This window comes from Girardinichthys multiradiatus, chromosome 3 (genome assembly GCF_021462225.1).
Source record: "Girardinichthys multiradiatus isolate DD_20200921_A chromosome 3, DD_fGirMul_XY1, whole genome shotgun sequence".
Taxonomy (NCBI): domain Eukaryota; kingdom Metazoa; phylum Chordata; class Actinopteri; order Cyprinodontiformes; family Goodeidae; genus Girardinichthys; species Girardinichthys multiradiatus.
In genome coordinates this window covers 20,021,989-20,039,525 of record NC_061796.1, presented here as the reverse complement: position 1 = coordinate 20,039,525, position 17,537 = coordinate 20,021,989, and the positions used below count along the sequence as shown (strand labels likewise).

The following is a 17,537-nucleotide window of genomic DNA, read 5'->3' as shown; positions in this document are numbered from 1 at the left end:
ATTTAGTTGAGAAACGCTTTAATTTCGCTGTCAAGACTAGCTAAAAACAACAGGGGGCGCCAGAGAGAAGCTTGTCACGCATTTTTGGTTTGCAAAGGTCACTTAAAAACTAAAGGAGGTTATTAGAAAACTAGCGTTGACATGAAATATTTTTGTTTTTGTGTATAATCTGAAGGAATGGCTACACAAGAGATTATTAAATGGGTGGCATTTTCTTTAAAAAGTGAGAAAAGTTTTAAAGCGAAATATCAGGAAATTCATTTTCTTTTCATTTTTACAGTGCAGGAAATAAGAGCAAAATCTTGGACACAATGGTGTTTAATGAATAACAGCATGTTTGAGAGTTATTAGCGCAAATGTGTTTCAATAGCTGTTTGTGGGAGTTGTGACAGCAGCGTATTCAAAAAGCAGTTTGTCTTGCTGTGAAATTCCTCAGCATGGACATACATGAGTTGATTTTAGCTCAAGGACACAATTTAATTTCATCATTTTAAAAAAATGGCTAAATACAAGCAACAGGCTACATTCATATACAGTGCCTTGCAAAAGTATTCACACCCCATTTTACACAATCACAACCCTCGATGTGTTTTATTGATACATTATGTAATAGACCTACCCAACTCTGAAGTGGATAAAGGAATATGGTTTTTACATTTTGTACAAGTAAAAATCTGAAAAGTGTGGTATCCATTTGAATTCAGTGCCCTTTACTCTGACACTCCCAAATTAAATGCAGCACATACTGTCTTTAGAAGTCATTTAATTAGTAAATAGAGTCCAACTGTGTGTAATTCAATCATATTAGAAATACAGCTGTTCCATTAACCTGTCAAAGGCTTGTTAGAGAATATTAGGGAAAAAAGAGCATCATGAAGACTAAAGGGCAGAACATAGTCAGGTGTACTTGACCCTGCAGACGTCCATAGAATCAAGAACGCCTGACTATGTTCTGCCCTCAAGGAACAGTGCAGACTGGTCAGGGTATAGTTGTAGTGAAATTTGAAGCAGATTTAGGTTATAAAACAGTATCCCAAGCATTTAGACATCTCTACAGGACTGGTTAATCCATTAATTCAATTCAATTCATTTGAAAAATACTAATAAAGAGCATGACACATCCAAATCTACCAAGACATGGCCGTCCACCTAAACCGACCGGGTGGGCGTCAATCACAGAGCAAGCTAAGAGGCCAATGGTAACTCTGGAGGAGCTGCTGAGATACAAAGCTCAGGTGGTAAAATCTGCTAACAAAACTACTATTACTCATGCACCATATAAATCCAGCAAAAAGAAACTATTGTTGAACAAGTTAAAAGAGGTTATTTTTGCAGTTCACTCCAAGCCATGTAGGGGACACATAAAACATCTGAAAGATGGTGCTCTAGTCAGATGAGACTTCTCAGACTTGACTTCTCGGTCTACATGCAAAACACTATGTGTGGAAACACTGCATATCAGCCTAAAAATATCATCGCGACAAGGAAACACAATGGTGGCGGCATTATGCTGAGGGGAACCCTTCCTCTAGCAGGGACAGGCAGAGCCGGGCTCCTGGCACAGACCATATAGGGGATTGCCCCTTTGAGCCCAGGAATGTTGACTGACGTCCTCCTCTCCATTCCTATTTAAAAAGATGTATATTTGAGTTGTACATGCTGTAAACTGACAAGATTATGATTATAACCAGAGACCAGAACTCACATTGATTTAATAAAACTCAACTGCTGGATGCACAGAAAGATTTTTTTTTTTTGTAATCAGAACTGCTCCACTCATACATTGGCAATACCTCTGTTACTGGGTTGTTTGTGACACAGAGACAAGGCAGCGACGGAGAATATGTCACGGTTCTGTCACGGTTTACTTAGAATTGGACTTCACAATGCAGACAAGCAGGCAGCGTGATGGTCAGTGAAGAAAAGGTTTAATTACAAAAACTCACACTCAGCAGGAGGCAGGAACAAAATAAACGGGTAGGCAAGACAGGCATGGCATGATAAAAAAAAAACAGGACTTGGTTAGAGAGCAAGACATGAACATGAGAATGAAAGATGTTTCCGCGAAGACTAACAGAACAGGTGTGAATATATGACGTGAAAACCAGGTGGAGTAAGGAGACAGATTAACTTGAAGCAGGTGAACCGAATAAACTTAATTAACAGAACAAAACGTGACTGGAGCAAAACAGAGACTCTTGAACACAAACTAGAAAAACATGAAGCAAAAACATGACCAGATACGAAAACCAAACTTGACAAAACATGAACAAGACGACAAAACAAAAGCATGACCGGGAAAATAAACAGAAACATGATTCAAAACTTGAACAGTGAAAAACATAAGGAAAAACCCCGAAACCAAAAATCAAACAACCCTACATCATGACAGAATATCTCTGAGGCAGATGGAGAAATTGTCATAGCAACAATGTTTCTCCTTGCTTTATATATTTTTGTGCATTTGAAAGTGGTTGTGGTTGTGTAGCTTATGGTAAAGAGGCTATGACAATAACTATGAGGTCCAGTGATTCGCTCTGTCAAGAAAGATCTTTGATCTTTGATGATTTTAAGAAATGTGTGAGGGACTCATCATTATCCAATTCTATTACATCTCATGTTTTCCAATTGCTAATTGATCTCTATCAATTACATAAAACTACACTGGATTAAATAAAATGAAATGAATTCAAAATCGTAAAAGGTTATTTTATTGCATTTTTAAGCTTAAGTATAAAGTTTCTCAACCTTTCCTTATATGATCACACATGGGACAAAAAAGTCACTTTACCTTTATGAGCTGAATGTTAAGAATATGAACTACTTATTTTTTCATATTTTAGTACAAGAGCAAAGAAATTATATTGCAAATAGTCATTTCTTAATGTATTTAATTTTTGTGTAATCAAAAAAAAAAGCAAAACGTTTCTCAACTGTACCTGACAATAACAAATGTTTGACCTTTTATTTTTTACTATTTAGAGGTCAGCTGAGTTGAAACAAGTCCTAAGTGCTTAAGTAGAAGGCAACTGGAGTTTTTGTCTTGTTTCTTCAGTTCTGAACATGGTTGGAAATGACAGGCTCATAAGTTTTCGTCAGAACATTCACACTATGCCTGTTGATCCAGCTAAGTTCAGAACCAAAGAAGCCTTTTGGTTGAAAGGTGAAACGTCTTTAAGAAACAAGAGAAAACATCCAGTTGATTTCTACTTAAGCACTTAGGATTGTCATGTCCTGGATGACTGAGAATCTACCCCAGCAGGTTGAATTAAAGCAAGGTTGTCTAATAATGCTGCTGTAGATATGGTAGCTACTGTGTAACATACCTGCAACACAATGTCTTTATTTTACTATAAAGTATATTCACTGCTTGATAATATTTTATGTTAGGTTGAACACATTAAGACGCCTGTCTGCTGCAGCTACATGTTTTGCTTGTACTGTATAATAGTAGGTAAATAGGTGAAGAAAAACAATTCCAATCACTTGCACTTTAGTTAATGATGTATGTTATTATTAATATTACTATTATCATCCATCCACCATTCCACTGTATATACCCACTTATCCATGCAGGTTACCTACGTCCAGTCCATCACAGGGCAACATGAATACATCCAGCACAGGTTCCTCCACCACACATTCTCAGCTCACTCTCATCACCCATTTGGGTTTACCAGGTCTGTCTGGCAGCCTCCCCTGCGACCGGATTCAACTCACTACCAGGTGGTGATCAGGTGACAGCTCTGCCCCACTCTTCACCTGAGTGTCCAAGACGTAACACTCGAGGTCTGATGTTACGATTACAAAATCATTCAGCCACCTTTGGCCCAAGGTGACCTGGTACCAAGGACACTAATAAACACCCTTGTGCTTGAATATGGCATTTGTTATGCACAAAACATGCCTTGCACTGAAGTCCAATAACAAAACAACGCCCTGGTTCAGATCGGGGAGGCCATTCTTCCTGATCACACACCTCCAGGTAACACCATTGTTGCTCACATGGGCAACTAAAGTCCCCAAGGAGCAGGTCTTAGTCCCCAAATGGCACCTCTTCCAGGGCACCACCTGGAGACTCCAAGAAGGCTGGGTAATCTGAAGTTCTGTTTGGTGCATAGGCTACAGACAATAGAACCTTCTCTCTTGCAAAGTCACAAAGACGTTCACTGGTGAAAAACTCCAAAATTGATGCGCTCAGCTGGGGGCTTGTGAGTATCCGCACCTACATCTCTCTCCATGGGCATCTCCAGAGTAGGAGAGAGTGCAGCCCCTTTCCAGGGGTTGCGTTCCAAAACCCAACATGTGTATAGAGGTGAATCAAACTATTTCTACCTGGTACAATTTTACACAACCACTCTATCTCCTTACCAACCAGTGGTGACATTCCATGTCCCTGAAGCCAGATTATGCCGCCAGGAATTAGCATGTCAAGGCACCCACCCTTGCCTGGTCCCCAACTTGCATTGAACTTGATCCAGACATTCCTCACAGCAGCTGGGCCACATGGACGGGTTTCCCTGTAGCCTAGAGCTGGCTCTGGGGACAGGAAAGCTGGTCAAAGTTTATGGGAAGATGTCTGGAGCTACATGATGGGCAATCCTGGAAGAAAACCTGTTAGAGTCAGCATAAGGTTTGAAACCGGGGAGAAGGATTACCTTCCAGCAGGTAAACAAATAAAATGACTTAGATCAAAACCCATTTGTGTTACAATAGCCCAGTCAAAGTCCAGACCTACATCCAACTGTGACAAGACCAATCTGCCCGAGCCTGCGACATTTTGCAAATACGAATCTGATAGAGGCATAGCCCTAAAGACTTGCAGCTTGGGCGCAGCTGGCGGTGTCGGTGGTTAAGCGTGCTACCCATGTACGGAGACCCCAGTCCTCGACGCAGGCTGTTGCGGAATCGAATCCAGGCCCATTGATGCTTTCTGCGCCTTACTCCACTCTTTCCACACCGTTTCCTGTCTACCTACTGTCAAAAATCTACTTTGAAAAATAATAAAGGCCACTAAAGCCTAAAAGTAACTTAGCAAATGGTAGTTCTAAATAAAGTACCGAACCAGGGGACAAAGGCCCGCCTCACTTTTCAGGTGTTTGTGATGATTAAAATCCCAATAAAATAAGTGAAGTTTGCAGCTGTAAAGTGAACAAACGTGGAGCTGTTCAAAGGTAGGCTTCCTTTGCAAGTTTGTTTCACACTGAATTACAAGCAAATAAAAAAAAAAAACATCTGTATAAATTACTTTTCCTGTGACAATTTCTGTACACAACAGTCTTACAAGGCAGATAATAGCAGAGAAAATCCCTATGAGGTATGAAAGACGTACACACACACACACACACACACACACGCCACCTACTGACGTCTGATGGCAAAAACTTGGGGCGGGTGGGGAAACAGCAATCCTCCTGCATGTATTACTTGCCTACGCTGCTGCCTTGTGAAAGGAAACAAGAAGGGAGCACAAATGCCCCCAGACCGCCTCTCTCACATCGGCCTAGACCTGCGCTCGTCTTCTGGCCTCCTTCGCTGAGAGAATGAAAGGATGGCGGAGCGGCGCTTCGGCGGGGACCACGAAGTGCTGACGGATGCTGCAGCAGCGGCTCGCCGGGGTGAACAGAAGCATCATGCCGCGATGAATTCGCCGGAAGATGCCGAAGATCTGTCTCTGGAGGAGATCCTGAGGCTGTACAGCCAGCCCATCAACGAGGAGCAGGCATGGGCGGTGTGTTACCAGTGCTGCCGGACGCTGGCGAAGGCGCACCGGGGCGACGGAAGCTCCGTTGTCACCGGAGCATCCTCTGCGGAGAAGCCGCAGAGGATATCTGGACCGGGGGATGTTAGGATACAGAAAGAAGGCTCGGTGAGGATGGATCAACATGGCTGTGAAGGTAAAATAGCTGTTATTTACGACAAACCGGTCCATTTCAAATATACTATGTACTTCACTATAAAAAGCCTAAATAAATACCAGAACACCGCACGCCATAATATAATTTACTATCGCAGGTTGTGAGGAGTAGTTTGAACATGAGGCCTGTGTTACTGTGGAAAAGCCTAAATTGGGCTAATAGGCTCACACAAAGCCCATTTTAGTCTACTTATTATTGTTCCTAAACACGTTTGGGTTCAGTTTGCATTTGGGCATAAATCTAGAGCAGAGAAATAACACTCATGGGTTATGGGTCCAATACTGCTCTCTGATCTGATCTCTGACACACAAAGGAATGCCATCTCAGACCCCTGCTGCTCTCATTCTTGTGTTTTCAATGATTTCCACCAGCCTGCCTCCCCGTGTTTGCTCACATCATGTTTCACCTCGTTATTAAGAGACTAAAAGCCTGTATTGCCACCTCATATCAGACTGAGGCTATCAGGAAGCGTTAAGAGCTGAAATCTGGCCACTGATCGGATTGAAGAAGTACTCACAGGGAATGGTGCTTCCTTAATGCACATTCAGGGGAGATTATCTGGTTTGGTTTCATTAAACCTCAGACTTTATGTGTGATAGGGTTGTACTTAGTGATTAGGTATATGAATGAGCTTCTACCAAATTTCTAAGGTAAAAACAGTGTCTGTCAAATGTAATCGATGCCATATTCTCTGAATGTCCCCTCAGGCATTTAAAGTGACTCTGTGGGACAATGGCAAATTAAGTCTAGTATTTAACTGAGCTTAATTATTTTTGCCATTTTTCTTGAGTTGTAATTTTTATAAAGAACAAAGCAGGAAGTAAATGACAGTGGCAATATATGTTTCTCCCATGTGAAGGGCGTGTCTCTGATGGACCAAACACCTTGCTTTATCTTGTCAAACTAAAGTATGACACTTTCATCTTCAGCTGTAATGACGTCTGCTGCAGAATGGGCTGCCGGCTAGGTAAATGCCTATCCGTCCGTCTTAATGGCTTCCAGTGGCCTGGGAGATGTGTTCTGAACCTGCATATGCACACCATGGGCACTGCTGAGTTAACATTATAGCATTTGTTTCAGCCAATGCACCTCATGTCTTGTGTAAATGACTTGTTTGAGCAAATCTGAAAGGCACAGCTGTGATGATGTTAGTTGGCCTGTAAGTCTGTATAAGTAGAATGAATGGGCTATTTTTAGGTTCAAGGAAGAAACCACTGAAGAGGGGAGTCCAATGTTATATTTCCTTGTTGCATAATAATGTAAACTGCTGTTTTTCTCTTTTGTTGTTGGTGGGGTTATTTGTTAGATGCCATTTTTGTTTTTCTCTGCCCTTTGACTCCTCAGTAAGCAGTAATAACAGCTCTACACATACAGTCCTGGGACAGAGTATTTGCTCCCGTACAGATTTCTTCTGTTTTTGCTTTTTTGTTACCCTTAAATGTTTAATATCATAAAACACATCTTAATATCAGACAAAAATAACCTGAGTAAACACAAAAAAACTGTTTTAAAATGATAATTTCATTTATTAAAGAGAATAAAAGCTATCCAAGCCAACCTGGCCTTATGTGAACAAGTAATTTCCCCCTGAACCTAATAACTGGTTCGGTCACCCTTGGTGGCACCATCTGCCCTCAAGCGTTTGTGATAATTGGCAATGATTCTTTTACATAGCTGAGGAGAAATTATGAACATCCCCTCTTTTTTGCAGAATTGTTTTAATTCAGGCACTTTGGAGAGTTTGACATGTCATACCATTTTAGTCAATACTTTGACTAGGCCACTCCAAAACCATCATTTAGTTCTTTTTGAGTCAATCATTAGCTGCCTTTGTAGTGTGTATCAGATCACTGTCCTGCTGCAAAACACAGGTGCTTTAGCTTACGATCTTGAGCTAATGGCCAGATATTCCCCTTCAGGACATTACTAGTGAGCAGAATTATTGGTTCAATCAATTATGGCAAGTCTTGAAGGAGCAAAGCAACCTCACAGAATCACATTACCACCACCACCACGTTAGACTGATGATATGATGTTTATTTTCTAAAATGCTATATTAGTTTTGTGCCTAATGTAACAAGATGGACACCTTCCCGAAACATTGGTCTCAGTTATTGACATTAGAAACATTTTCCCAAAAATCTTGGGGATCATCAAGATATTTTTTGGCAAATGTGAGGCAGGCCTTTGTGTCCTTTTTGCTCAGAAGTGATTTTTACCCAGAAACCTTCCAAAGGATGCCATTTTGGCCAAGTGTCTCTTTTTCATCTTTGCATAAGGAAGCCTGACTTTGACTGAGGCAATTGAGGCCTACAATGCTTTAAATTGTGTTCCATTTTTGTGACCTCCTGGTTGATTCATCAATGCACTCTTGGAATAATTTTGGTAGACCTGCAACTCCCTGGAAGGTTCACCAAGGTTCCATGTTTTTCTCCATTTGTGGACTCCCATTGTTGCTGGCTGTAGTCCCAAAACCCTTGAAACTGCTCTGAACCACTTCCAGACTGACAGAAGATAATGACGTTTCTCATCTGTTCTTGAATTTCTGTAGATGTGCATGATGTGTCGCTTTTTGAGATCTTTGAGCATACTTCATGTTGTCAGGCAGGTTGTATTTAAGTAATTTCACAGGCGTGACAGTAATCAAGCCTGGGTGTGGATTGTGTAATTGAAGTTCGGAGACTAAGCAAATGCAGCTTTCATAATAAAGTGAAGTCAGACTTAGCTTTCTAAGCCCATGCTCAATTTGGTGTTAGTTTTTTAACTCTCAAAATTTGGACCTTTACAGTGCCTCTTGTTTCCATTGGTGCCATTGGACTTTAAGGTTTCATTACTTAATTCCACACACCCTCATTATATGCTAGTCATTCTCCTAAAAAATAGAGTTAAATATTGACAGAATAACATCTTCACATAAAAATCTTATTATTATTGTGCTTTAAAGGTATATTGACCAGTGAAATCTTGCAGTTTTCTAAGCAGGGTCTAATTGCCACTAATAAATAATGTTCACTTGTGCTGTGTGTCTTCCTCTATACACTAGCTTGGCTAATCAGAGTCAGTCATGTAAATAATTAGACAAACCAATATAGAGTGCTGTCAAGAGTTTTAAAGCTCTTATTTGCTAAGCTGACCTTTATTTATATTCAAAAAGATATGTTTAGACCTGAATTTCTACTAAATCTTCCTATGGTGCTGTGAAAAAGTATTTCCCCTCCTGACACATTTATGATGTTTCAGCTTTTTTGTCTCACTTAAATGTTTTAGATTTTAAACCACTTTTAATATCAGACAAAGATAACTTGAGTAAATACATAAAACAGTTTGTTTTAGAATAATGTTTTTGTTTATTAAGGGAAGAAATCTATCAAAACTAACCTTGCTCTATGTAAAAAATATAATTTCCCCCTGCTGTTTGTGCCACCTTGGTGTCAAGAAGTGTCATCAGGTGTTTGCATCAGTTGGCAGTGTCTTTAGAGGAATTTTGGCCCATTATTCTTTGCATGGCCGAGCATGCTCCTTCAGGATTTTCTGGTACAAAGCAGAATTCAAGGTTCCATTTGTTATGGCAAGTCATCCAGGTCCAGAAGGAGCAAAGCAGTCCAAACCATAACAGTACCACCACCACATGATGTTTTTTTACTGAAATGCTATCAGCTTTATGTCAGATGAAATGGCATTGTAGCCCTTTACAAGTTAATAGATGTCAACGATTTGTGTTTACAATCTGTTCTTCAATTTCTTTAGATTGGGGCAGGATGTGTTAAAGCTTACTTTGTATTGTCAGATAGCTTCTGTTTAAGTGATTTTTTAATATACAGTTCTAGCCCAGATGTGCATAGTGGAATTGAACTCAGCTTCCCAAAATGTGGCTATGTTACTTTTAGGGCTAGGTTTTTTGGAGATCCCCTTCCCTCATAAATCAAAAAAAATATTTGAAACCCCCTTTTTAATATTTACTCAGGTTTATATAGATGATATTTGATGATCTGAAGCATTTTCTTGTGACAACAAAAGAAAAAACTGTAGAAATCTGGAAGGATCCAACAGTTTTTTTATGTGTTATGTCTATCCAAACAGATTAGAAACTGGAACCTCTTAAGGAATCCCATTAATGTTTTTTAAAAAAAAATCTATAACCTTTCCTCCTGATGATGTCACTAACAATGTGGTGATGCATTACCGTCTGGTATCATACAAAAGAGCCATTTGTTCGGAGGAACATCTGTCAGCTGCTTGTTTGGTCATGAAGTAAAAGGCGGGGCTGATGTGGCCTGGAGACGTTGGTAAAGTAGTTCCCTTTTAAAGGAGGAACGTTCCTGATACAGAGGTTCTTGGAAAGAGTTTTGTCATCACAGATCACATGCAGCTCAAACTGATGAAATGATTAGAATTTGAACAAAACAGCTCTAGTTAGCACAATGAGAAGAACAACACAGTAGGTGTTTAATGAGAATGTAAATACAGTTTATATAAAAAGTAATGTGTTAGACTACATATAAACTGTAACATTACAAGGATGGCACAAATACTTTTCATTTAAATTTGCAATGATAATGTGTTAAATAGGCTATTAAAAGGTGATTTTCAAATTGGGTATTTTTACTTTTACTCCTACAGTAATACGTAAACAAAAAATGAAACAAGCTGTAGTTTTCAGGATTTGCTTTACCTGATCTTTTCCTGGTTTTCTGTCCAGTCTATCTTTACCACAACAATATGTTGTGTGGGCTTAAAAATTAGTAAAAATGACACGCCAAAAACAAAACAAAATGTGTATGGTGTAAATTGGCGTTATCTGATATATATGTCTTTATAAAATCAAATATAGATATTTAATGGATATCAGTCACAATTTTACAAGTCTTAATGATTTAGAAATAGGGCTGATCCAAGTGTGTCCAGATGTCAAAAAAGTTAAATAGGTCTTTATCAGACTGCAGAATCTTGAGCCAACCTGAGCGTTGTGTTGTTTCATTAACTGGGGAACATACAAATGATAGATCTAACTAAGCTAAACGTTTGGCATTGAAATAGAACAAAATCAAACATTTCCGTTTGGAAATGTTTGGAATTTTGATCAGAAAGTTTTGCAAGGACAAGAGGACTTTATCTTTATCAGTTTGTTATGTAATAAAACTGTAAAAAAGGAAAATAAAGGGGAAAAAAACATTTTTATTAAGTGGCACGGCATAACTGATTAAATAATGTAATTTAAAAATGCATACCATCTTTACTGAGAAGCTGGAATATATAAGTTGAAAAAATGAATAGGAACCTCCTGGGATGTTAAGACCCCATCCCCAATTTTAAAATCTGAAATAGCCGTTCTGCATATAAAAGCTTGTGATAGCCGTAGTAAAAAACAGTTTTTTTGCATTTCTGATATTTATCTTCATACATGGTTAATATGTAACAGCCTCCTTTACTGAACAAGTAGCCATGTTTTAAAAGGACAAAATGCAAATGAATCCAGTGTTATTCGTTTGTATTGCTAGCTCTAGTTAGCCCAGTCATTGAGCATTGATTTGCAAATCCGCTGGTTTTTGAACTTGAAACTGAAACACAGTTAAGTTAGGTTTGATGTCATTTTCAGATCCAAGTTCCAATTTTTAAGGCATGTGGACCCCAGCGTAAGCCGTGACCAGTACATGTTCCTGTTCCTTCATACTGGGAGTTCACAAATGTTCACAGCTATTTTTTGAGACATTTTTGATGAAGCAAAGATCCATGTGCTTGAACAACTTATATTTTTAGCTATTAGTGCTTATTAGCTTTTTAACTGAGTTTTTCATGTTTCAGTTCATGCTTACCTTGAAAATAATTGGGCAAAAACTTTATATGTGTGCCACTAAGGGCAACCTAAGTACCCCCAGTAGGACTTGTACCACAGTTTGAAATCCATGGATATAACTTTAGACACTAATCTAGATTTACTCTATTAAACGTTTCAGCTAAGAGCTCTTCATAGACAACCTTGGTAGTAGAATATTACAGTTGTCAAATATTGTTTTATTTGGTATTTTATGTAACAAAGTCCTCTGTTATAAATATAGTACATGACATCAGAGCCTTTTTATGCCAAATTGATTCATAGGTAGGCAGCATAACAGACATTATTTTCCTTCCAAATTCAAAATCAGCTATAAAGACTGTTTTTAAAGACTGCAGGAAATGTAGCTTCTTAGATATCAAATAACATATTAAGAAATGCAGAATGACTCAAGACACTTATTGTACAGCCATTTTCCTAAATACTCATCCAAACCTGGGGAAATCTGTAGTTGAAAATAGTAAACACCTCAGTTGATATCTCATGTTACCAAATTATCTAGACTTGTTTGTAATTCTGAAATTTACATATTTCACACATATCTTCTTCCTGAGCCTTACATGTTTTCTTTATGGACAGTACCTTTATACCTCAATAATTATTGGTTTCATCTGCTGAGATGTAATGCAAACATAAGAACCTGCCTGAAGCTGTTGCAGCTATGCATACATTCAAAATGTAGAGTGACCCCCCCTCCCCTCCAATGTTGGTTTGTTGCTATAAGTTTGTATTTATGGCTCTGCTTATGCTGCTTTCTTGTTTCCCTGCAGGTAAATACAGCCCTTGCACAACAACTGAGGTGAGTAGCTTCACTATTACCCTGCTGTAAATATTTCCCTCCCATCCTCATTTACCTACAGAGCTGTGGTCAGTATTATGTGAATGTATTTACTTTTTTATTTTCAAAGAGTGTGCTGTGGGCTGTAGAAGGAACAACAGCATGTTGATAGGTAGAAAAGAAAGGCAAAATAAACATGTTATAGTGTTTTGACCAAACAATGAGATAATTTTCTGGCTTTAATTGGGCTTTGAAATTTGTTTGCCATCATTTTATTTATGGGCCCAAACCTCAGCAAATACAGGTTTTTGGAATAGAGCCAGTCTGCCAAATGACAAATGTGCGCCTGTTGAGCGAGATTTCTTTAATGGACCACTAATAGCTTTATTTCCATCATAAGGACACTGCAGGGTTGGTTGGATTTACTAGTAGCAGTGAGGACAGCTAACCATGAAAGTAGAGGCTGCGATATACATATACAGTATATATATTTATATATATATATATATATATATATATATATATATATATATGACACTGCACATCTCTTAGGAAAAAACTAGCTCTACACCTATATAATAAACACCATCAGTATTTAAATGTCAGCCAGAGTCTGTTCAGAGACAAAGCAAACTCGTGATAAATCTGGCCCCACATCTCCAGAAAAGGTGTCGATGTAGAGTTTGGAGTATCCAACAGCAAAATACACCTTCTTCACTGACAAGTTTGATAAAAGCACATCAATGCTTTTTTTTTTTTTACCAGTTTATGGATTTTCTTAAACTGAAATGTAAGTAATCAAAAATAATGGCTTTTGTATACAAGCTTTCTAAAACGTACAGATTTCTGGAAAGTTTTAATCTGTTTCTAAAAACATTAAATAACAACCAAGAGAAGTTGACCTTCTGCCTTCCTGATCAATTACTTTGAATTAGAGTCTATCAGTAGTAAAAATAAAACTGATTATATTTCATCCATCTAAGAAATGTGAAGTGCTTTGTTATGCAGTGTTCTCATAGTTTCAGTTCTTAGAGACAGAAATAAACAACATATTTTCTTGTGACAATGGAGTTCTTTCTGCACCACTTACAAGGCCCAGCATTAAAAAAAGTCTGATATTTTTGCGCTAATAACATTGTTTTTGTTTTTTGTTTTTTTTTAAAAAAGCTTGAGTGGTTAGCGTAGCTCAGCAAAAAATAATGGCGAAAGGAGCTGGGCTTTAGAAAAAAGTTAAATAAAACAAAAATCAGACTTATTAAATAAATATTTTTAGAATTTCATGTAGTATTGTGAAAAAGTATTTGCCCCTAACTGATTTTGTCTGTTTTTGTGTCTTTGTCACGCGTAACGGCTTTAGATCATCAAATGTTAGCATCATAGAAAGAAAATTCTTGTAAATACAAAACACTATTTTCAAAAGATGATTTCATTAATTAAATGAAAAAAGCTATCCAAACCAATCTGTCACTATGTGGAAAAGTAATTACCTACCAAAACTAATAGCTAATGGTGATACTCTTTGCAGCAAAAACTGAGTTTTTACAAAGTTGTTGCGATAACTGGCATTGAGTCTTTCACATGTCTGTGGAGGAATTTCCCTTGTCCTTTGCCAAATTGTCTGAATTCAGTCTCAATGGAGGGTTTTTCAGCATGAACAGCCTGTTTAAGGTCTCACCATAGTATCTAAGTCTGATTAAAGTCTGTACTTTGGCTAGACCACTCCAAAACCCTCATTTTGTTTTTCTGTGCATTTAGGATTTTCTTGTAGAGAGGGAAATCAATGCTGTGTAAATTTTACTCCAGATGCAGCAGGATACAAACAAAAAGCACCACTTTTGTCAAGGTTTATGTGATTTTGTTGTGGTTGCACTCTCTACATCTAATTAAATTAGTCACACACATGCTGTTCAGTACAACCTCTCTTGGTGACTGTGTTGCTACAATGTATAAATGCAAAACATAATGAGAATTGACCAGCACATTCCAATAGGTGTGTTTTGGTAATCGTTGTTAGCCTGGTCATTGAGTGCAACAACCGGAATTACACCGATTTTTCACATGTCAACTGGAATGCTGTTTGGTTGTTCTCCTGTCTCCGAGTTATATTTCTGGAGGTAAATGGAGCGCAGCAGAAAGGATTCTGCTATTCATCATAGTCCTCAAGAATGAAATGCCTTTCCTTCAGAAAAAATTATGCTAATTACAAGAAACTGAAAAAGAATCATAGTAATAGATTTATAAGGCTTTGACAAATAATGGCATTTCCCTCCTACCTCTGTGGCATATCTCATTTAAGCTTGTTGCCTTTTTTAGTGATATACAGCTTTTAAAATGTCAATGTTTGGAGGTCCAAGACACTTTAGTTTTTTTGGTCAAAACCTGTCTAAGGTTCAGTTTTGTTGGAAAAGCCACACTTTAATTGATGGGAAATACAATCCTAGGGTTTAAAATTAATAAACTTTATCATAGCACATGGTGGGTTTATTTACCACAAAACTATCTGCTAATATTTCTTCTGAGGTATAAGTTATGAGAATAATAATTGGAGCCCTCAGCTGGTATTTCCCATTAACTGGTTGGGGATCTCACCCAGTAGGGCCAACTGTTTAAGAAGAGCTATGGGGAAAGTTTCAAAAGTAATTAAAAGGCTTCATAAATCTGTCTTTGCTAATAGCTTCTGTGGGTATTTATTGGTGTTTGCAGGGGTTATCATCTCGCTTTTTAAGAATGTTGAATCAAGATAATTTCCATTATTGTTTTTAAATCACTGAAACTACAGCAAATGAACACTGACAAAAATATATTAAAACACTTTCATCTCTCTCCTTTTAACAGAATATTTGATGAATTTGATGTATTCCTAACTTATATCATCATAGATTTGATCTGAAAATATTGAATGTATGTGATGTTGCACCTTTTGACTGACAATCTCTTCCTGGTTCTGCATAGACAATGTGCAGAAGCTTTCATTCGGATTGTGGCGTAATAGAGCTGTGCTAACAGATGGGCAGCCGGTAAATAACTTGGCCACATACACTTACACCCTGCTGGAGAAGCAGTGAATGTGAAACTGCATAGACAAATCCCTGCTAAGCAGCTTTGTACCAGAAATCAGTTCTCACAATGCAGTTTGTGGCAGAATGGCTGACAGAACTACTGGCAAGTTGGTGGACTTGCTTGATGTTTGACAGCACTAAAGGCATTTGGCTGCCAGAGAGTGTGGAATCCATCCAAAGCTGGATGAACAGGAATACTTGTTTAGACGTAGCTGACACACATTATCTGCACATGGCTTAAAACAGCCTGAACTCATGCAATTGATGATGCATGTCAGATGATGTTGTTTTGTTCTTCCTAGCGTATGAGCTGGGTTCACCGATACAGTGGGGTACATAAGACTCTTTGTCCAGTAATCACTAGAGCCTCTGTTTATTAATTAAAAATACATATTTTTATTAATCAGCTTTTCAATTACTCAAAAATGTGTGACAATCACGGTTTTGGTTGTAGCAGGCATTTTGTTACAGACTCATGTGTTTTTACAGAAAATAACCTAAAGGTAAATATATATAGGTATATATATAGGCAAATAACCTAAAAAGGTTATTTGCCCCCCCCCCCCCCCCCCCCCCCTCAGGGGGACAAATTAAAGCACAGATGATTCTTTAGTTCAAATGTTTAAGAGGTTACTGTATAGGTCTGGTAAAAACACAGAGCAACTGTGACCACTCATATGACAGTGGGTCATGGCAGCATAGTCAGCAGTCAGGAGGAATTATATGAAGGAGCATTTGTCTGTGCCTGAGTGGAAATAACCTACGTTTGTGCATGACCTGCTATTATTAAAATATCTTTGCACTGACATAATAAGCATTTATCGGTGTAGGTACATTATGTAAAAATTTGAAAAGTTTTGATGTGCCATTATGATTGTTTGGCTATGACAACTATTGACTATAATTTATAGTTGTCTATCTATTTATAGTTATTTAATTAATTAAATGATTTTAATAATTTATTTTTTTGGCAGTCTAACAAATCAGGGCATCACCGGAATCATTGGCTAAATAACTGTTGGTCTGTCAAGTATTGTCTCATGAATACCAGCCCAATATGGCATGGTGTTATGGAACAATAGATGAAAGAGGTAATTTGAGCCCTGGCGTTCGGTAACAGCAAGCTCAACTCACATATGGAATAAACACAGACAACTTCTGTCCAAAATATAAGAATTTAGTAACAAAAACAACTCATTTCCAAGTTCAAATATTTCAGTAACTGACCTCTTTAATTAGTCTCGAAACAATTCTAACAAACTAAAGCTACCAAGCAAAATGAAGGAATGAGGAATTTTTGGACAATGGCTTCTTAATTTTGTTTTTAACAGTTACCATTATTGTGATAAAATAATATTTAAAGAAATATTAATTGTCCGAATTTGAAATCAATAATCCTTTGCACAATTGAGCTTAATGTTGTTAACTAGCCATCATGTGGAGCAATAGTCTACTAAAATGGCAGAGAGGGACATCTATGAATTCTCAAAAGATGGCAACGAACCCGATATAAATATTTGACATTTCTGGAGCAAGCATTAGTTGTTAGCTGTTTTAGCTAAAACTGTGGACAGAGACGGTGATCTTACAGCGGTTCCCTGTTCATGTTGGGCTTGATGATGGTCGATACTAGGATTAGAAAATTATCTCATTCACCATCTAACCTGGTTTTTGAATGGATAAAGAAGGCTAAGTTCTGTAACAGTTCAACCTAAAAGTATGCTGCAAATCAGGGCATAAAGCCCTCTGTTTGTCTTTTGTCAAGTGTCGGTACAGCAGATGAACTGAGATACAATTTCCCTCTAACCTCCTCAATAAGAGTGGGCATCATGAGCAATGGACTGCGGACAAAGCATACATACATATTTGTTCATTTGCTATACCGCAGAAGTTTGACTCCTTCTAATTTTTTTTCCAACAGTCACGACAGTCACCTTCTGCACAAATGT

At 38.0% G+C, this 17,537-nt stretch overlaps 1 protein-coding gene across 3 annotated transcripts in view; it reads left to right on the top strand.

The window, feature by feature from the left end:
* Nucleotides 1–5,370: 5,370 nt before the first annotated feature.
* spire1b (spire-type actin nucleation factor 1b) overlaps nt 5,371–17,537 on the top strand; it is a 57,017-nt gene continuing 44,850 nt past the window's right edge. For all 3 annotated transcript variants that reach the window (XM_047361286.1, XM_047361284.1, XM_047361285.1), the window contains exons 1-2: nt 5,371–5,897; nt 12,522–12,550. In XM_047361286.1, the coding sequence (XP_047217242.1) occupies nt 5,552–5,897; nt 12,522–12,550 (375 nt within the window). In that variant the 5' untranslated portion in view covers nt 5,371–5,551. The remainder of the gene's footprint in view (nt 5,898–12,521; nt 12,551–17,537) is intronic.